Source organism: Monomorium pharaonis, chromosome 2 (genome assembly GCF_013373865.1).
Source record: "Monomorium pharaonis isolate MP-MQ-018 chromosome 2, ASM1337386v2, whole genome shotgun sequence".
In the NCBI taxonomy this organism is placed as follows: Eukaryota; Metazoa; Arthropoda; class Insecta; order Hymenoptera; family Formicidae; genus Monomorium; species Monomorium pharaonis.
The window spans coordinates 26,524,668-26,546,551 of record NC_050468.1 but is presented as its reverse complement, the minus strand read 5'-3'; the positions used below and the strand labels follow the sequence as shown (position 1 = coordinate 26,546,551).

At 29.1% G+C, this 21,884-nt stretch overlaps 3 protein-coding genes across 8 annotated transcripts; 1 reads left to right on the top strand and 2 right to left on the bottom strand.

Annotated features, from left to right (window-relative positions):
* Positions 1-4,124, top strand: LOC105840045 (myotubularin-related protein 2). 3 transcript variants are annotated; one of them, XM_012686792.3, is made up of 10 exons: positions 1-120; positions 734-931; positions 1,031-1,138; positions 1,429-1,881; positions 1,989-2,436; positions 2,504-2,679; positions 3,067-3,174; positions 3,260-3,444; positions 3,516-3,720; positions 3,807-3,959. In XM_012686792.3, the coding sequence occupies exons 2-10, from the start codon at positions 806-808 to the stop codon at positions 3,957-3,959; spliced, it is 1,962 nt and encodes a 653-aa protein (XP_012542246.1). In that variant the 5' UTR covers positions 1-120; positions 734-805. The 3 variants fall into 3 exon arrangements, with proteins under 3 accessions (XP_012542246.1, XP_012542231.1, XP_012542237.1); XM_012686777.3 differs by lacking the exon at positions 1-120 and adding an exon at positions 127-268 and having other exon boundaries at positions 3,807-4,124; XM_012686783.3 differs by lacking the exons at positions 1-120; positions 1,031-1,138 and adding an exon at positions 127-268 and having other exon boundaries at positions 3,807-4,124.
* A 235-nt stretch (positions 4,125-4,359) lies between these two features.
* On the bottom strand, positions 4,360-17,068 carry LOC105840014 (nose resistant to fluoxetine protein 6). The gene is made up of 13 exons (XM_036283430.1): positions 16,285-17,068; positions 11,155-11,399; positions 9,952-10,145; positions 9,240-9,340; positions 8,607-8,834; positions 8,299-8,515; positions 7,936-8,101; positions 7,745-7,824; positions 6,148-6,243; positions 5,952-6,081; positions 5,291-5,465; positions 4,926-5,068; positions 4,360-4,853 (listed from the first exon to the last, which is right to left on the bottom strand). Exons 1-13 carry the CDS (start codon positions 16,511-16,513, stop codon positions 4,671-4,673), a joined length of 2,187 nt encoding a protein of 728 aa, XP_036139323.1. The 5' UTR covers positions 16,514-17,068; the 3' UTR covers positions 4,360-4,670.
* Positions 17,069-17,590: 522 nt separating this feature from the next.
* Positions 17,591-20,737, bottom strand: LOC118644598 (fatty acid synthase-like). 4 transcript variants are annotated; one of them, XR_004962368.1, is made up of 3 exons: positions 19,094-19,655; positions 18,501-18,817; positions 17,591-18,274 (listed from the first exon to the last, which is right to left on the bottom strand). XR_004962368.1 is itself a non-coding variant. In XM_036283437.1 (2 exons), the coding sequence occupies exons 1-2, from the start codon at positions 19,983-19,985 to the stop codon at positions 18,755-18,757; spliced, it is 264 nt and encodes an 87-aa protein (XP_036139330.1). In that variant the 5' UTR covers positions 19,986-20,737; the 3' UTR covers positions 18,448-18,754. The 4 variants fall into 4 exon arrangements, 1 of the variants encoding a protein (XP_036139330.1); XR_004962367.1 differs by lacking the exon at positions 17,591-18,274 and adding an exon at positions 19,785-20,737 and having other exon boundaries at positions 18,448-18,817; positions 19,094-19,255; XR_004962366.1 differs by lacking the exon at positions 17,591-18,274 and having other exon boundaries at positions 18,448-18,817.
* Between the last annotated feature and the right edge of the window lie 1,147 nt (positions 20,738-21,884).

The following is a 21,884-nucleotide window of genomic DNA, read 5'->3' as shown; positions in this document are numbered from 1 at the left end:
GTAGACTGTAGCGTCATCTGTCAATGATTGCGTGCAAGATGGCCGCATCTGTCAAAAGTACGCTGCACTGACAGAAGCGAATGCTACAAGATACATTGCATAAATACAAAGTGGAAACAGGTTCGTATTTGGCGCATCGCATAGGCTTCGATGCAGTTGAAATTTTTGCACATCTCGGAGAATGATAAAGCGAACCCGTACACTTCTGGGCGTGGCATGGCATGATTCGCTTCTGATTCCGGTCATATCCTTAAATTCTTTTTTTGTCGTAAGTTTTCTGTGAAAGTATGCGCCGTTTATGTGGCGCTCTAATGATCCCGTCATTGGTTCTTTAATTATGATTATTTTATCGTTATGTTATCACGAGCATTGCACACTGTGAGGTTATGTCGTAGAGACAGAAAAGATCCTTTAGCGTATAGAAAGGCATTTAAGTGTTACACTATAAATATTGCATTTATAAATTTTTTATGTACTTTAACATGTTTTATATGTTGTGTATATATATATATATACACCGTACCGAAATATACATTATTAAACAAAAATATTTAGAGTATCTTATCTGATTTAATATTTATTGTGCTCGTTATTTTGATTCTATTAACTCGAGATTTTTAAGATAATTACTAAAAATTATTAAAAAATTATTAACTATTTATGCACTTTTTAAATTATTATACATCTTATAATTAATTATGTACAGGTACAAACAATATTTATACATTTATAGATAAATGAAGCTGGAAACAATAATGTTATTGCAACAAACGTAAAGAATTTTCGAACTTTCTTTAATGCAAGTATGGAAAAAAGAGGCAGTGCAGAACTCCTGAGTACAGAACAGAGCAATTCGAAGAATGCCAGTTCAGATTCACTCAACTCAGATAGCAAGAGCAGTTCGCTTAATTCGAAGATGGGTCAGGAATCGGTAAGCTGCAGAGTTTATTTGACTATAATTGATAACACTATATAATTGATGGCATTCTATTATTTATCAAATTTCGAATGAATCTATAAATTTCTTTAGGAGAGTTGGGAGAAAGCTTCACATTCAAAAAGTTTTTCTTCGAGCTCCACTTCAACAGATAATAACATAGTCTCTGCTTTAGAGACTAAAAAAGATAATCAAGTAAAAGTGAGTTTGTAACAAATGCTTCAAGCACAGCACAATTCTTATTTTTATTTATACAATTGTGGCATTTTTTCGTTGATACAAACGTTTAGTGACAGTGGAACAAATGAGGAAACATATATTTTTGTTCATATGTCATGTTCTGTTGTATAAAACATTTTCGTATTATTTCACTTTTACTTTGCAATACCTGTTGTCTTATTCTGTTGAAGTTACAAAGAGCTTTTTTTTATCACAAAATTTATTATTGTACAATACTTTTAGCTGGTTACTTATACTGCTATTTTGGTTAGAATTTGTCTGGAGGGGATACGGGACCACCGCTCTTGAATGGAGAACGAGTGCAAGGCATTGCGCACGAAGTTACCTATTTGTGTCCTTATTCGGGACCTGCCAGAGGGATCTTAAGTGTTACAAACTACAAACTTCACTTTCGTAGTATAGATCGAGAAACGCCTTATGTTGTGGAAGTGCCGTTGGGGGTCGTCAGTCGAATTGAAAAAGTTGGCGGTGCATCGAGTAGAGGAGAGAATTCCTATGGAATTGAAGTATTTTGTAAGGATATGAGGAATCTCAGATTTGCTCATAAGCAGGAGAACCATTCCAGACGAGACGTATTCGAGAAACTACAACAGTATTCTTTTCCATTATCTCACAAGTTACCTCTCTTTGCCTTTGAATACTCTGAGACCTTTTCTGAAAATGGTTGGAATGTTTACGAACCTATTGCAGAATTAAAGAGGATGGTATGTGTCAAGAGAAACATGATATCTAGTTCATAAAAATTGAAAATACATAAGATATTATAATATACGATTTGTTTAAAACTTGATTGTTTCTAATTAAATTTTAGGGTGTAAATAACGATATGTGGAAAATATCCAAAATCAATGACACGTATTCGCTGTGCGACAGTTATCCAGCTGTCTGGGCAGTGCCTGCCGCAGCGACCGACGAAGATCTCCAAGCCTCCGCATCGTTTAGAAGTAGAGGTAGACTTCCGGTTCTTTCATGGATTCATCCGGAAAGCCAAGCGACGATAACTCGTTGCGCTCAGCCATTAGTAGGCGTTGGGGGCAAACGAAGTCGCGAGGATGAAAGGTATGTCCAGCTGATAATGGACGCTAACGCACAAAGTCACAAACTCTTTATTATGGATGCGCGACCGATGCCAAATGCGATAGCAAACAAAGCTAAAGGTGGTGGATATGAAAGCGAAGATGCGTATCAAAACGCGGAATTGGTCTTTCTTGACATTCACAATATACATGTCATGCGAGAAAGTCTCAGAAAATTAAAAGGTATTGACTTTATCGCAATTATATTGATATACAATTTTTTTTAGTTTACATAAAAGCTCTGTTGCAGAATTGTGTTTTCCCACAATTGACGAAGCTCGATGGTTGTCGGGCATAGAATCAACAATGTGGCTTAAACATATCAAATGTGTTCTCGCTGGAGCTGTAAGAATTGTGGACAAAGTCGAAAATCATAAGACTTCCGTCTTAGTTCACTGTTCTGACGGTTGGGATCGAACAGCCCAAGTAAATGTCGTTTAATTATAGTTGACTTATTTTAAGAAATTTTTTCAATTTAATTGATGAAAAAATGTGTTCTTGAGCACAGATTGAATAAAAAGTTTTTATGATTGACTATATTGATTAAAAAATTTATCTTTATTCTATAACTTTTTAAATATAAAATTATATAAATAAGTACATTTTTGATCAGAATATTAAAATTTATTTATAAAAATATATTTCTTTAACTTGAACAGCCAAGCTAGAAAAAATTCTAATTTGATAAATTATAATAATACAAATCTTATTTTGTATTAATTGACTCTGATCACTGATGACCGATGAATGATACATAAATTAAAAAACGAAATGTTACAATATCTATTACATATGCATATTGTTTTTTTTTAGCTTACAGCTCTGGCAATGTTAATGTTAGATCCATATTATAGAACAGTCAAGGGATTTGAGGTTCTAATAGAAAAAGAGTGGCTTAGCTTTGGGCATAAATTTCAACAGGTACATAAAATTTTGTTTAAATTATTTTTATAATATTTTATATTATTGTTATATTATTGTTATATTTGCTATAATGTTTTTTTAGAGGATAGGCCATGGTGATGAACACCATAGTGATGCAGATAGATCGCCAGTATTTTTACAATTTATTGATTGTGTTTGGCAAATAATGCGGCAATTTCCCAATGCTTTCGAATTCAACGAACATTTTCTGATTACTATTCTCGATCATCTTTACTCTTGCAGATTTGGCACATTCTTGTTCAGCAGGTGCTTGTTTATATAAGTTATTTTTCTTATATCTTTATGTACATGAGTTATATGTATAATTATATTTACAGCGAACGTGAAAGAGTCCAAGAGCAAGTGAAACAAAGAACAGTCTCCCTCTGGTCTTATACTAATAGTCAATTACCTCTTTATCTGAATCCTCTTTATCGGTCTGGTACAAACTATCAACTTGTTTTAATGCCAGTTGCTAGTATGCGGTATATCAAACCTTGGAAGAGTCTATATTGTAGATGGAACCCCAGTATGCGACAACAGGTATATATTTAATAGGATTGTTACATTAAACAATTTATGATTTATAGAATATTTTCATTGAAATATCTGCTTTCGTCTGCTTCAAGGATCCTGTTTATCAAAGAACAAGGGAGCTTCTAGTCTTGAAAGAGCAGCTTGAAAAGCAGCTGGAGGAAGGTAGACGTGAACAGGCCTCACGTGCGAATCGATCCATTACCTCATCGGCGCCACCCAGAATACATTCCCCAGTTCACATATAGCATTACGGGGAAGTTTGACCGTCTGATAATTTGTAGTTTTGTAAATGAACTGTAAACTTTTTATCTACTACTTCAAGTCAGTACAAGAGATTTTGACTGAATTCCGCTTGTGGATACTACATATAATACGCCCACTTGATAAAAACGAATTTAGATTCGTGCGCATTCTTGCATTTTATTGAATTAACCGTATGTCCCTTCCACATAATTGTGATTTGTACTCCGTTTATCCCCAAGTTCTATCAAAGTCGAATATGATATATTTTGCCTAAATACGTAAAAAGATATAAGTACGTATTGTAGTAATTTAAAAAATCATTTTTTTGTCACAGATGCGTCGAATGTGGTCCCTTTCGTGTCACTTTTTTTGTAGGTAAAGTTACCGATCTCAATATTTTTATTGGACAGTTTTTGTCCTCCAATAGATTGCGTGAATCATGACGAAAAACATTCTAATACGATTTTTTCACCACGTTTGATTATTTCAGCACTCGTACGCGTTATCTCGCGATATACGTATAGTAACTCGTAGAATTGACCGACGCTTCGTTGCTTTCGCGAATCTGATCTTAGTTAACCTGTTAATTTTATGAGAACCAACACTCAAAGGACCACACATCGACGCATGGGTAATAAAAAATATGGTATGCAACATGGGCATAACAGCCTTGTTACATAATGTACTATTATTTTATTCGGTTTTAATTACTATTACAATATTACAGCATTTTCTTCGCAATCATGTACGCGAATAACCTCAGGTCTCTTACATTTTTTCCTGCTGCGAGATTGGGTAAACATTCGCATTAGTAAATTATACGGTGATTCTGCCATTAAAAATAATGCATAAGCACATAAATAACTAATCATGAAATGTCCTGTGACTATGACGCCCTAAAAATGCAAATTGTGACAATAAGTGGCTTTTTTCGTCGATGTTGAAATTTTTATTGTTGGTGTACTTACCATGGAGAGAAACTCCAAATGAGCAGATGTTTCATTGTGCAGACGAATCGAATGTATGATAAAAGGATTTAAAAGGTAAGCACAGTATGTGAGCCTGCTAAGAGGAATCCAGATTTTGCATTCTAACAATTCCTTAACGATACCTATAATGAAATCAAGCATTTGATGAACAAGAATACATTTTTTTTCTAAATTTTTTTTTATGTCATTGTCTATTATATAAATGCTTATTAAAGTAAATTTAAAGAATACAATTTAATGTAATATAATCATAAAAATAATATAAAAATAATATATTTCAATTTAATTATGTTAATATAATATTAGATTTATTTATTACATATTCAAACATTAAATTTACTAACCTCCATGCTTAGTAAAACAGACTATTATAATCCATGCTATACCTATGGCCCAAACTGTTCTACTTAATGCAACGTAGAAAGCAGTAGACAGAACGGATATATGTCGCTTGTAAAGACCGAATAATACGAAAATGTTGCAAGCACTACCAAGACTCCAATACAAAATTACAGTTTTCTAAAATTTTTTAAATTACAGATTACGTTTGAAATATTGGAGGATAATTAGTGAGAATAATTTAGATCTGAGTTAAATAATTTTTGTATATTTATATATAGTTTTTATAATACATCTTTTTATTGCAACCACATTAAATAAAACAAGAAATCTTTTAGTTCATATAAAATGTTTTATTTTATTTATAAATAATTTTATTTTATAAATAATCAGTTTGAGTAAAAGAGAGAACCTTTAAAAGTATTAAAAAATAACGAATAAATAAAACCCTAATGGCAGATGCATCAGGTGCATAATTAAGTAAACAAAGTGTTTTTTTTCTTTTTTTATAGCTATTTGAAATTTGTTTTCTGAATTATTAAAAATAACAATTTGTAATTATCACATCTAAATATGAATCAGTAATTTGCATACTTTACAGCTGTTTCAACTTATGGTTGGTTACGTTTTTATAAAACAAAGTTTTTTACTTAAGCAATACTTTACCTTTTTTAAAACTATTTGTTTGTTTAGTCTCGTTACAATGTAACCTGTAATCATTCCAATAATATATGGACCAATTCGGACCCATGGTGGATAGTATAAGATATTATAAAATCTAAATTGTTCGTCCAAGCTGCAATAAAAGTACGTTTATTTATTTAATTAATTTAATGATTAATAATATAACTTTGCAACTTACGTCGGGACATATTCGTTAATATACGAGATATAACCGCTTAATATAATTGAACCCATTAGAAGCAAACCTAATATGGCAACAGCCGTATAAAAATATCTGAAAGCAATTTATATTTATTTAAATCATTGACATCGGAACTGTCAAAAGAGATAGACTGAGCATCATATATGTAATAAGATTATAATAGTCTTATATAGGCGATTTTTGGCGATCGTTTGGAACATGTACCAAACTGTACCAGAACCAATAAGATGAAAGTTTACTTATAGGTCTGTTTTTTATTTTGCGAAATTTGCGCGTGCGCAAAACTGTCAAGGTACATCAAGTAGCACTGTAATGTTTTCAACCTCTTCCGAGTCCAACTAGCAATATACGAGTATTACATATATGCCGAGCATTAGTTGAGCATGATAGATTTAGATTTTGTGCATTTTTTTGTGCGCAGTAATTGAAGGCAAACCGTTATTTTTGAAACCATCTTTATGATAATTTTTTTAAATAACATTAAATGGATCTCTCATTCAGGATGTTATAGTGTTGTCTGATTTCTGAGTCAACTACGACGCGCATGGACGGATCAAAAATCGGACAGCATTGTGATATCTTTTATGAGACATCAAGCTAACATTTAGCAATTTAGCTGATGTCATAAGGATAACATTTGCAAAAAATTTAAGTGAGACTCTTCAATGAGATATCTCAAAGATCTCTCTTAGGTTGTGTTCCGATATTACTGCCAGTACTGAAAATCTATAGTTTCCGTTACGTACACTCCCTATAAGCGCATAATATTATTTAATATTTTAAGTATATTCTTAAAATATTAAATGTACACTTAATATTCTAAGAATATACTGAAATAATACTTAATATTAAATAATATTATGCACTTATAGGGCTATAGATCTTCAGTAATATCGGAATGCAACCTTATATAGTAGACGTCTCTGGTAAATGTTATTATTTTAATATCATTTCCAAGATATCTAAATGTTTTCTTAAAAAAGCTCTCTTAAAGTTTTCATTCTGACAAGTGTGTTGTCTGGGTTTATTAGTCATTCAGCCATGTGTAGCTGTGCCACGAATAAAGTTGACGTTTTACGAAAATAACCAAAGGTTTCGATGCATGATAATTGCACGTGACTGAATGAACCAATGAATCCAGTAAACTTTAACTAATATTTGGTTATTTTTTTAAAATTGATATTACAGAATACAACCAAAACAAATAAATAATATAAATTAAATAAAAAATATTTTATTTTTAAGTAATCGGAATTCTTACAAATAATTAATTAGATTTCAGAAGTTTGCTAAGATTACTACTACACAATGGCTACATTCAGCAGACTCAACAGTTGAGCATTACTAGATTTTCCGTTGAACAATGCCGTTAATTTATTGATTCTATAAGTCAGAACCAATCATGATCGATTGCTACTTAGCTGCTGAGTCTGTTGAATGCGCCCATTGGGTACATCGTACCCCGATATGACAAGATAGAGTTAAATGTTTAAAAAACAAATAGAAATTAAACATTTTAATATTTTAAAATTAAACACTTTTTTTCTTAATGTGTAATAGCTATTTAACTTACATTGATGACAGAATCAAGAGTGCCAAACCGACTATATGGAATTGCATATCGCTGGCCAAGTACCAACTCCAGGACATACACTGTAAAAAAACAAAAATATTTCAGAATAGAGGAAATATTTTGCGTATTTCCGAATATGATCTTAGGTCGATATATAATAATAATAATAATAATTTAAGTGACGTTCGTACCATCGTATTGTGATCGAACAGATTATTTATGTACAAGAGATTCCTCCACCAATATTTCGCGCAAGTTTCGTGCGGTTTTTCTTCGACATAGAATTGCGAGGTCTTGTCGTACCAAGCTGAGTTCAATTGTATTATTCCTATCATTATCATATAAGACGGTGTCAATCTAAAAATAAATATTTAGTTTAATTTTAAAAACGCGAAAGGAGCATTTATTATTATCTAACTCATGATAATTTTTTAATCGCATTCTTTTCTTCTATACTCATTATTGTATCGTATATTATGCTGTACCGTTTCACGCTTACAGCGTAGTCTTTGTTTATTGTCCGTTTATGAATTTAAGATAATGAAGAAACGTACCGGATAAATCTTCTTATTACGCGAACAAAAAATTCATTTAGCTTCTTTCCATAATTAAACGATTTATTCCGTGTTTTGTCCGTTGTATTCTCTTTTAGATACCCATACGTCAATAAAAACCCGCCTATAAAGAAATAGGTGTCGACCGATACGGTTGCGTTACTTAATACTTGAATGGGAAGACCTTGGGAGAATCTCATAAGCCATACTTTATTATCTACATGTTCAAAATGACGTCCATTATGCATTTGAGAAATGACACATTAGGAGAAGTAAACAATCAATTCTGCAATTTTCACCACATTTACCCATGTAATCCAGTGTGTATAATATGGAGTGTCCCATGATTATCCAGAGCATGCTCAGAAATCTTAGGCCATGAATAATAGGTATCATGTCGATGTTTAATTCTGTGTTAAATATTATCTTCGTACTTGTATAAATGGAGAAACACATTAGTACGCTCCCAATTCTACTTTCCTCATGTTGTGTTGACAAATTTGTCATTTCCATTTCTTCAACTGCATTTTTTACGTCTAAATTATAGTAAAAAATTTTTAGCATTTATATTGATGTAAAAATCGTGAAAAGTGTTTATCAAGAAAAATTGGAAAGAAAGGATATCACTCTATAGAAGTAAATAATATGGAATACAGGAGGGAAAAATATTTTTTATGAAATTTTGTTTTCATACAACGCAAACATCTTCAAGGAACGTTGAATTTTTAAACATGATTAGAGAATGTTCTAAGGACTTTCGAACGTTTTAAGAATATATTTCGGACATTCTAGATACATCTTTTGGTCTCTGAATTAAAATGATATTGCTTAAGAGCAATTTGCACAGAGTATGAGCACGATTTTTTTTTAATATGAGGAATATAGTACAGGAACGATATTTAGGTAGTCTATTGCTCAAGAAATTTTAAACATATACTTACTAACGGCAGTTTTATTCTTTGCTTTTAAATATTTTTGATATATGAATATATCGTATATTGTGCCACTTATCATCATAAAAAAGGTAAGCACTAAAACAACACTAAAACAATAAGATTAATTATTCAAATATCTCTTCCATTGCTTCTTCAAATCCTCAGAAGTTATGCGAAAATTTAATATGTGTTACTATTGCACGAGTCGACCTTAAGACAAAGGAAAAGAATGCAGATAAATATTTTTATTACGCACATATGATTCGTAATAAGAGTCGAGCCCCTGCGTGATTCGATTGTTATAAGTAACGCAATTATAGGTACACTGTGTGAACATTCGCCGAGAGGCATGTCTTTCCAGATAGCACAGAGAGTTCAAAAGAACTCAATTGTATGTCGTCACTTATGTCACCAATTATGAATTCTTTTTGAATATTTTTTCAATTATTTTTTAAAAATAATTCTTTTTGCATCTCAAAAAGAATTCATAATTGGTGACATAAAATTGAATTCTTTTTGAATCTATGTGCTATTTGGATTCTCTTCTGAACTGTGTTCGGAAACATCACTTGAGTTTATGGAATGTTAAACAAGGATAAAATTATACCTGAAGATATCCGGATGATGTTTCTGAACGCAGGTTAGATGTTGCTCAAGGCCGACTCTTATATTATTTTATTTGTAATTAATTTTGCTGTTTTTGTGTTTTTCCACATACCATATGAGAGGTACCGCACCTCTCAGTAGCCATTGATGATCGTCCTTTAAATCTTTTACCTGGATCACGGTGAAGTCCATAGAATAGAGATCATTGATTGAGAGAATTCTATCACGAAATATTTTTTCTAGAATGAAGCTTATATCCTTTATGGAACAGGACGCAGGCAAACAGAGACCGAGCGTAATCAGATCCTAAGACAAAAAGTCTTATATAGTATATCTTAATAACGAATATCAAGATATTAATATTATTACTATTTTTAGATATTTTAAACTATTAATTTTATAATAAAGAATTTGAATATCCGTTACAGATATTTTGTCGAAAATTTACATATGCTCGAACAAGCTATAGATGCGAATTGTAGCGTAACTTTCTCTTTTAATTTTACGATTTATGACATTATGTGCCATATGATTTACAAATTGTTGCGCTTAGTATCGTTTAGATCTATTTGCAATTAATATCAGTGATAGAATTATTTTAATTTTCTTGCTTTAATTTTATAGCAATGAAATTTATATACTGAGATAATTATTTATTGCTACCAAAAGATTTTTACTGGAATTAAAAAAATGATTTATTTGTATACTTCTAACTAAATATTTATTTGAAACAAATATTAATATATTTTATTGATAAAAAAGTCTTTTTTAAATTGAAAAAATATTTTCTTAAAAAATTTAAAACAAAACTAATTTTTTAAATGTAAATAAATTTTGTATATGTATTTACAAAATAATTTATTTCCTATATTGCTTATTCTTAAAATACATAAATTTTATTTAACTATAATTTTTATATTTAAAATATCAATTTCTTTATTTTAAAAATTTGTTAATTTTTTTTACATTGCAATATTTCAAATTAAAAACAACTTTTTTAAATTAAAAGACTCAGATTAAAAAGAAATTATTTTATATATTTAAAAAGTATTTCTTAATTATATAACTGTTTTTTTTATCTAACAAATATTTCTTTTATAAAAGAAGCATATTTAATGAAGTACATTTGTTTTCTAATAAATCTTTTTCTTAGTATAGATCGTAATATATGTAAAAAAATATAAAAGCATTCAATTTAGATTGAATCAACCTTGTTGCTACAATTTGCTGATAAAATGAATATTAAGAGATACAGTAAAATCATTGATTTAAAATACAGTTCAAGTCTAGTTAGTCGCAAGAAAAATAAACTTACTTCGTTTAGTAAACCAGTATGATACTGAAGAGTACTATTGTGTTTGAGATAAGCAACAAAGTAATTCACATCGAATGGCGGGAACTCGTGCTGAGGATTGCGGTAGTGTGTGCTATTTAATATACGCCGTTCTGCAATCTCCAACGGATTCCTGTTCAATATATCGAGACACTGGCTACGACTGCCCAGCCAAAAATTATTTCCATAAAAGAAACCCGACTTAGGACCACCGCTAGAATCTAATACTTGAAGACAAAAATACAATACTTGAAAATAAAAAATTGTTATTTACGCAAAAATATTAAATTTTTTTCATCACTAATTAATTACGGAAACATTTGAGAAGCCAGGATCGTTAATTGTAAAAGATAACTTTTAGATATCTTACATTCTATGTGTTTCATACGCGTAAAGGCCCATCTACATAAGTCGCAGCACGCTAGACGCAATTCGCACACGCAAACAAAACGCAGGACATATTTATACGGTAAAAATCCGTCTACATAGATCGCAACATGCCAGACGCAATTCGCAGGCGCGTAAGCAAAGTGACGTCATTGCGTGCACGCGTATTCGCAAATTCTGCTCTACGCGACGAGTTGAATCAATTTAACTTTCTGTGTTGCGGTAGCTGCGTTGACCAAGCACAGAACTAATCCAATAGAAAAATTAAAAATTAAAGTTAAAAAATTATGTACTCCTAACTTAATTTTATTTATTTAAATAATTTAATTTATAATTTTAATTAATGATTTTTAAAATACATAAACTTTAACTTTTTTCTAATTTAAAAACTTATTTGTGCTGAAAAAATTATTTAAAAAAGTACATTTTTAGATAAAAAACAATATTTTTTTATATAAACATAATTTATAAAAATTTCAATCTTGAACAATCGTTCAAGTTTTTATCTGCATGTTCTAACCGTTTCCTTCTCACTACGACAAGTATGCCTATAGTTGATAGTTTTTATTGAACACGATACCCGAGCTAGTTACATAATATTCTTTTTATAGATACAGAAGAGACATTATGTTAAATTAGGTAATTACACGTAATATATCGTTTTAATAAAATATACGCATTATATATATGTATTATATATTGTATTACATATAACGTATGTATACATTGTATGTGTGTATATATATATATATATATATATATATATATATATATATATATATATAACGTCTTACAATTAAAATAGCATTATAATGAATTTTTAGTATTTTGTTCTAAATACTTATTAAGAATAAATAAAAAATTTCTTGTAAAGTCTTATTTTTACATTTTTTACCCTTAAAAAATTATTCTATTTTCAAACATCTTTAAAAAATCTTTAATTTCTCAAAGTTAAATCGAAATCTTTTTTCTTAAAATATAACTGTTTATCTTTAATCTCTGATAATAAGGTTTACGTGAATACCTACATTAGAATCAAAATAATTTGTTTTTAAATTTGATTTTTAAAAGGTAGTAATGGCCATTTTTACTATAAAATATTTTTTTGGTTTGCAAGTTACTCTATTGCAATTAAACCGCAATGGTGCAATTACACTGCAAAATATTAAAGCATCATTGCTATTGGATTGCAGCAGCGATGAAATATTCGCTTTTAAAAATTGCAACGAGATCATAGCAATATTGCAATGCAATAAATTTGCAATGAAACAATGTTGCTATATTCAGCGAATAATGTTACGAATATTTTTATTTAGACATAAATGTGTTACTTATATACTATATTTTAATTAAATATTTTTATTTGTAATTATTTTGTACATTTTAGTATACGTTTTATTATTATCAATTAAAACGGAAATCGATTAATTTATCGTTAACATCTATTATGTTCAAATACTGAAAAAATTATACTTTTTAGTATTTCATTATTAAAATATATTGTGATATAAAATTATTTTATTATTATTATATTAAAATTATTACTAGAATAAGTATGGTGTTAAGACAATAGGATATAGAGAAAGGTGTGGATGGATGGGGGATTGTATTACTAAAGTGAATAAAGTATTAATTAATTATTTGAAATTATAAAATATTAATAAATATTTCAATTTTGCAACGTTTCCGAATTATGTCATTGCTACGAATGCGCTGGTATATTGCGGATTTATCATCTTGCTACGCATTTATGTCGTTCCTTGTGCTGTTGTTTGCTAGCATTCGATGTCGGAAATAAAATATTTGTACGTTTCAACATTATGCTAGTATTACTTAAGATCAGTGTCGAATGCTAGCAAACAATAGCACAAGAGACGACATAAATGCGTAGCAAGATGCTAACATCTTTATTAGCAACATGAAAACAATTTGTACTCATACATACATTTGCGGCTGTCTGGGATATTAATCACATAATTTTTTGACATAAGGACTTACTATCTTGTCTTTTACCTCACTGACTAATTACTTAATTACTTATTTTTACACATTTTTGTATTATATGTTTTTTATTTCAACTGTTTGACATGTGAAGTTTTAATAGGAACCTTTGTATATAACGTAACCGCTCAATCTGTCGATTATTTATTTATATTTATTAAAATGTGTGCGATTTATTTATTTTGTTAAATAAAATTCATTAAGATATTAAATTTGTTTAAAATTTAACTAATTTTATTTCATGAAACCGTTAAGAAAGTTCAAATAAGTTAAAATGTTCAGGTTGATATTGTGAACAAATAATATAAACTTAAGATTTATAATTTTATTTTTATTTTGCTTATTAATTAGCCTTGATTTTGAATAAAATTTTAAAATTATAAATTAGTTAATGTGCTAAGACTCTTTCACTGGGTCTGTTCGCGTCACATGTCCCGACATGCTCCTATTCACCCTAACGCACTCCAATACGTTGATTCCGATGACGCCAATCTATTAGAGTGTCGGAGTGAGTTGTAGCATGTCGGGGCATGGCGACGCAAACAAACCAACTATTTCGACACAGCTCTATGATTGGACAACGCAGCTATATACCGTAGAAAGTTAAACTCGTCGCGGCGGATTTGCGAATGCGTGCGCGTTGTGTGCGAGAAACATCACCTTGTATGTGCGTCTGCGAATTGCGTTGGCGTATTGCGACCTATGTAGACGGGCCTTAACACTTTTCCCTGCGACTGAGAAACTATTTCTTTGTGTAACATGAAGATAGGTGATTCGATTAAGTGTCTTAACGGAAAGTTACGCGTGTGACATAATTGTAGTGGTATTACACTTATGGAGAATATGTTACATAATGTATGAATATAAATGACGTTCATGACGTTCACATGCTTTGGACAGGCTATCCTGTGCTATCCTGTCCAAATGAAGAAAAAAAACATGTTTCAGATCTTATCTAACCGCCCGAGTTTTATATTTCGAATATATATCAAAATATAAAAATAGGGCGGTTTATATGATATTTCGAAATATATATGATTATATATGGACAATTTTTCATACTTAACTTTTTTTAAAAGAAGCAATGCAAAAATTATTTTTTAAATTAGTTTCTATTTTTTTAGTATGATTTTTTAGTATTATTTTTTTATATCAAACAAATATTTTACAAAAGAAAGGAAACTAATATAAACATATATGGACAATTTTTTATATATATTTATATATGTTTTTATACAAAACATTTATTTCCGGGCAATAGGTAATAAATGCCATATTTTTCAAAGTTGTAATTTTTAATAAACAACTTACTGCGTTATAATAATAAAACTTATTGTGTCATATTTTAAAGAAGCTTAAGAACAGCGTAAAAACCCGATATAAAATAGTTCTTTGACTTTTATTTAAATAATATTTTAAAAGATGAATCACTGTTTTATTTAATCGATTTTTTAAACCCGATCAACTTGATCAATTAAACTTATCGCTTAGAAGTAAAAGGTATTATATTTTACGTAAATTCATGTTCTACAAGACTGCATTAATTACATATAATATACATATAATTAAAAAACTTAGTAAATTACATGTATATATGCAGGGTTGGGAACTAACGAGTTACTTGTAACGAAGTTACAGTTACAGTTACTTTTTTTGGTAACTAATAACTATTTTGATAGTTACTTTAGTAATTACTTTTGTTGGAACATGCGCTAAAATGTTTAATCAACAATCTGAAAAAGTCGAGGAAAAAGTCTATACAAGAAGAATTGCATCGATTCTTAAAATTAAATAATTGCAGTATTAATATGCTAAATAATTACACTGCAATTAAGCAACTTTTTATTAACACAGACATTCCGAGTTCTGCATTTGTGGAATATATGTTTAGCATTGGTGGCTCTATAATGACACCACAAAGAGGTCATTTTAATGATCATATATTTGAATATCAAATTCTATAAAATTAATAAAAATTTTTATAAAAATTTTGTAACAAAAAATATATGAATTAATGTATGACAGCCAATGTATTGTTATATTTCATTTAATTCTGATAACAGTAATATATATGATTTAGACTTTACAAAGTTCTCATTTAGTGAGATATAACTAGTTATATATAATACATAAAATAACTTGTTAAAGCACAAAATTAAGCACATAATATACAACAGTTACTAAAGTATAAAATGCAAGATTCTTATTTCTTATATTTAAAATAATGTACAATTATTTAAGAAAAAAGTAACTGAAAAGTAACGACTCATTATTTTTTTAGTAACTGTAACTGTAACGAGTTATTTTTCAAAATCGATAACTTGTAACTGTAATTAGTTACTTTTTCAATGAAAAAACTGTAACTGTAACTAGTTACTTTCACAAAGTAATTTTCTCAACCTTGTATATATGTAATATGTCTATATTACATAGATATATTTTGTGTAATGTACAAGATTTTTAATTATACAGAGATATTATATATAGGTTTACTTTCATAAACGTCATTATATCTACCAATCTAACTAGTCTACTTTATTTTTTTTATAGAGATAAAAAAACAAGATTGATTCGATTTCAATAATTAATCTCTTATCTTTATAATTACTTATCTTATAATAACTTATCTTATAATGAAATAATTCAATATAAAATGTCAGAGATTTTGATTAACTCTCCTGACTTTGCATTTGGTAATTATGCTGAAAATTAAATTTTGCTTACTTTTTAAGCCCCATAATATTCGTTGATCAACAGCATCTCGAAAATCTTGTAATTCTATTCCACATGTTGCCGAATCGAGAAGATTGGCTTTTGAAGCGATGGCATAGGCAGGCAGTGAATGAATACTGTTGTTTTCATTATTGAACTCACTGTGAAATTGTGCAGAGACGCAGAATAAAATTGCGGAATAGCAAATGTACAAAATGAATATAAGTCGCTGAAGCGACATAATGCATGTTTTAACAAAATCACAGTCACTTTTATTTCTTTATTACTGTAAACTTTCTTTCTCTTTGAAGAATACCGATACCAATTATCAAGTTAATTTCAGAGATAAACAGAACGAAAGGTTGCTCACATAACGAATTTTAATGTGCAAATCTAAAATTATTCTTTTTGTCGAATTAATAGTAATAAAGATTTTTTGCAACAAATCGTAAAGAAACACTGTTTATTAGCTTCATTCGCGCAAATAACATAACATTTTAGCGTTGGCGTTTTTGTTAACGGCTACTTTCTTTTAATTTTTACAATAAAGATTAATATTGATCAGCGAGATTCGACGATCGGGACTGGTCTGTATGTATATGGGGAAGTTGACGTGAATTTATAGTCGTGAATTTATAGAAAGCGAAACGTCCTCCCCATCGACTTTTTTACTACTATAACGGAGTCCCACATTCCCCATGAAGAGATTGTGCTAAGATGATTTGTCATAACGCAACAGTTTTGTCAGAATATAATTCTTAAATAATATTTGTTAAAGATTAGACAAATATTGAAACATAAATATTTTGCAATTATTTCAGCACTTAAAATTATCACATTAAAAATCTTCAACATTTTCACAATATAATGCAGCAATAATAATGTGCAATATTTACAGCATTTAATTTTCAATATTTAATTCAAAATTAATATTAAAAGTATTACAATAAATTTAACAAATATCGCTTATTTATTAGACATTTAATAAAGATTAAAAAAGAGGCATTTTGTCTGACAGATTAGTTGCGTCTGTTGGAGAGTTAAGTATCTCATTGATAGTAATAGCGGTCAGAAACTCTGAAATCATTCCTACATTATAATGCACAAATATTGAAACATGCAATATTCCATCCGATATTTGTTAAATTTATTGTAATACTTTTAATATTAATTTTGAATTAAATATTGAAAATTAAATGCTGTAAATATTGCACATTATTATTGCTGCATTATATTGTGAAAATGTTGAAGATTTTTAATGTGATAATTTTAAGTGCTGAAATAATTGCAAAATATTTATGTTTCAATATTTGTGCATTATAATTTAGGAATAATTGGGGTAGGTGTTCTTCTTCATCGCTAATTTGAGTTTAGGAAATAGCCAGAAGTCGCACGGTCGCGGTGGTCGACCTTTATGATGCGTTTTTTGGCCAAAAACTCGGGTACAATTACACATTTGTGTGACGATGTGGAACAAATCGTGCGCAGATCTTTCTCTTTCCCAAATCCTTGATCAGAATGCGATGAATCACACTCTTAGGAATGCCAGTCATCTCCTTAATAAGTCTCGCGGACACACAACTGTCAGAGCGCAGAATTTGGCTGACTTTCTCAACGTTTTTTTTATTCCTCGAGGTTCTCGGCTTCGGTGAGCGTTCATCATCTTCAAGGTCTTCACGACCATCACGAAATCTAGCAAACCAGCGAAATACTTGTGCACGGGATAGACACTGGTCACCGTAAACGTTTTTCATCGAATGTTTCTTAAGCAGTTTTGCCCAACTTAAAACAAAACTTGATATTCGCTCTTTGTTCCATAGCGATTTTTCGGCAAACTAACACATTGGACGTTTGGTTATAATATGTCATAACTATTGAGGGCCGATTTCACCAACTCCGGTTACCTTAACCGGTCGGTTATTTCATTGGAATTGACCAATCGCATTTGTTAATTTTTTATGTACACTGAAGATGACTAAAACCCATAGCCGAAACGTATGTTCTAATGAATAAATTCAAGAATTAAGTACATACACAGCGCACTAATTTCTGTGCTGAAATCTTACTGGCCTTTATTCGTCGTTTAGTTTGACAAAAAAATATAAAATTTATCACGTGCAAGTGGAATAAATAATTTTATTTTAAATTGGAAAGTTCAACATTTTGAAAATTATTAGATTTAAGTTTTTCATTTTTTTATAAAATAAACAAGAATTATTTAATGCTACCTGCAATTTTTTCATAAATTTCTGTGTGGATTCTGTGGGACTACAGACAACGCTGCTATTCCCATTATTGCGACATATTATTTCAATATCCGTTGAACACATATTTTTTAGGCTTCCGTAATTAAGATCAACAGTGCCCTCGAGCTACAAATTACTTTTCCTTCGACACAGGCCAAACCTATAAAGTATACTGACAAAATGGTTCGTTCAATGATTTATCAGCGTAGACGCAACCGAGTTCACCAGCAGAATGACTAATCAATAATCATATAATCCGGAATGATTTCTAAAAATATCAAGAGGTCCACTAAGCCAATCTATAAATCAAATATGTACAAATTATTTCACAACCACACATTATATGTATTTATTATAAAATTAATTAATTATGGAACAGTAAAATATAATTTAAAATATATTCTTGTAAACGACATATATCTTTATAAAATTGAAGTATAATTTAACACCCTTAAATAATAAGAAAATAGTTCAAATATGAGTAAAATGTCATAAAAAGTTTATATTTTTGTTTTAACAATAAATAATATAATTAACATGTATTTATAGCTTTGTAATATAATACAATATCTTACCTGAATAGCAAAGATACAACAAAACTCATATAAAGCATTTTCGCCTATTTCTTCATCATATTTTTGTCAAAATGTCAATAACACTTATACCGTATGGTCTTAAAGTAACATTGCATATTCTTATCGTTTTTGCAAACACTTGAAAGTTTAATAAAGTTTGTCCTAATTTTAAAATTATATATATATATTGTATATTAAACTGTATATTAAAAATGACTAAGAAATACATCAAAACGTTTACAATTCTTAAATTGTGTTACTCTAAAGTTTGAAGTAATTAAACGGTCTACAAACAGCACTTGACAATTTTTTTCTTGTAAGTTTTGAATTAAAAATTTGAATTAATTTATTAGTATTAGTTATTCATTAATCGTACATTATACTTATGTCTTATTGTTTTAATTGTAATAACTAAATATTATAAAAATTTATCCTTTAATTAATTTTTATATTCTAATACGATAGAATGACTGATTGAACTATTGTCATGTAAAATAAGTTTCTCTGTATTGGGGGGGGGGGGAGTGTATATGTACATGTACAAATAATTTTACATGTGGGTATACAAACGCACACACACGTACACATACATATATGTGTGCATAAATGCACAAAATAAAAATTATTTAAGAAATAATAAATAAAAGCAAAAATTATCTTTTACTTTAGCAATCTGAATCATGCCACTCACCTGTTCAGTATGACTGAGATTAGATTTCACGGAACCAATCATTAAAGGGGTTTCTCTATTTTTACACAAAACGTTCTGGATTGCATTAACTTCCTGAGGATCGCCAACTTTCGTACCGGTACCACCTGTTTCAATGTAATCCAAGCAAGATGTCAGTATTCCGCACTCATTGTAAAATTCCGTTAGTAGAGTACTCTGCATGAAAGACGATGGGAATATTATTCCTTTTTCTTTGTAACCATCGCTGTTTACTTTAATATGTGGCCATGTAGCATAAATCCTTTTTGCATTCTTTGCTTTTTGAAGATATATCACTGTCACCGCTTCACTACGCACAAAACCATTTGCAGCACTATCAAAAGGTCTGCAATGACTATTAGGCGATACCTGTAAGATAAAAATTCATTTTAAAAGGCTTTACTTTATATTGACTAAGCTTATTTATTTAAAAAACTTAAAGACTTAACTGTTTTGTCCATTCTAAATGTTACGCAACTTGATCAGAAATTTTTTTATAATTTTTATTTAAAACTTATAAAATATTTATTTAACTTATGGAAAATATTTCATCGAATTTTAATCTATATGAATAGAGAAATAAGTCTTTAATTCCTATGCATTGAGTAATATTTATACATATAATAACTAATAATAAATTTAAAAAATACCAAGTTGAGTAAATATAACAGATTAATAGTTGGACTAAAACATAAATTTGTAGTCCCAACTATCGCGTCTTCGCATATTCCTGACATAATGTAATTGCAACTAAGTGACACGACATAAAGGCTAGAACTGCAGGCTGTATCGATTATATGTGATGGTCCTTTCAGATCCAAGTAGTATGATATCATGTTTACTATTGTCGATTTACTACATCCAATAACATTCAGACCGCTTAACTAATAATAAGAATATTACCGTGTTACAAAATGCTAGTATACACATAATTACAAGTTTAATTGTCTTTTTTACTGTATTTATATATTAATTACAATATTTTTTTTTTATCTTAACTTTTTCATAGAAATTTCTTTTGCGTTTCAATTAAGTATAATCCCATAATTACAGCAGTATTTTTTCCTCGTAATTGTTTTGGGTTAACTCCCGCATCGATAATTGCTTCATAAGAATGTTCCATTAACAGTCTCATTTCAGGCGTGAGTGTGTGGGCTTGATCAAAAAATAATTCAGTATTCTTGTTAAATTTATTTACATTGTTAATTGTTCCCATACAGCTTGTTATATCCGGAAGACAATCTAATAAGAAATGGAGAAGTCCAATAAGAATGTTAAGCGCCCTGTTTTTTTTTTTTTTTTTTTTTTTTTTGGTAAAATTTTAGTTTAAAATACACTTTCTCGATATATAAATGTGCATAAATTATAATTGTTATAGGAATAACAAGCACACTGTAACTATCCAACAGCCAATCAAAAGTTGCACTATATAAATTTTTACGAGAGTAAATGTAAAAACTATAATAAAATTATAAATAATAAAATTATCACCTATTTCCCATCGATTATATGATTTGCTCTAACAAGATCAATTTTATTAAATAGATTTTCTTGCCATGCAAAGGCGTATACTTTTTCATTATATTAATTCCTATTTTTGTGTATATATCTTTTTTATGCGTACACGCATTTTTTAAATAGTTCATTTTTGAGAATTAATTTGGCATGGCGTCTCCCGACTGTTTTTTAAAATGTTTTATTAATATAATTTTTACAATTTAAATTTTTTAATTTACTTTTTTCAATGTTTTAGTTAAAATAAATTTAATTTAGTTTTAAAGTATTTTCTGTATTTTTGATTATACTTTTTATTAATATTAATTATATTTTATTTACTATATTAATAATAAATTTTAATATAATAATTTATTATATATTATATTATTTAATTAACATATTATTTATATTAATAATTTTAAACTAATAATTTTAAAGCTTCTATTTTTATACCTCTTTTGTTTTGTTGGTAATTTATAACTTTATTTAAAAATATTTTTTGTGTTATTTTATCTTTAATTTTATTTTTCAGAAGTTTTGTACTTGTTAAAATTATTTTGTTTTTAATTTTTTTGTAACTTTTTT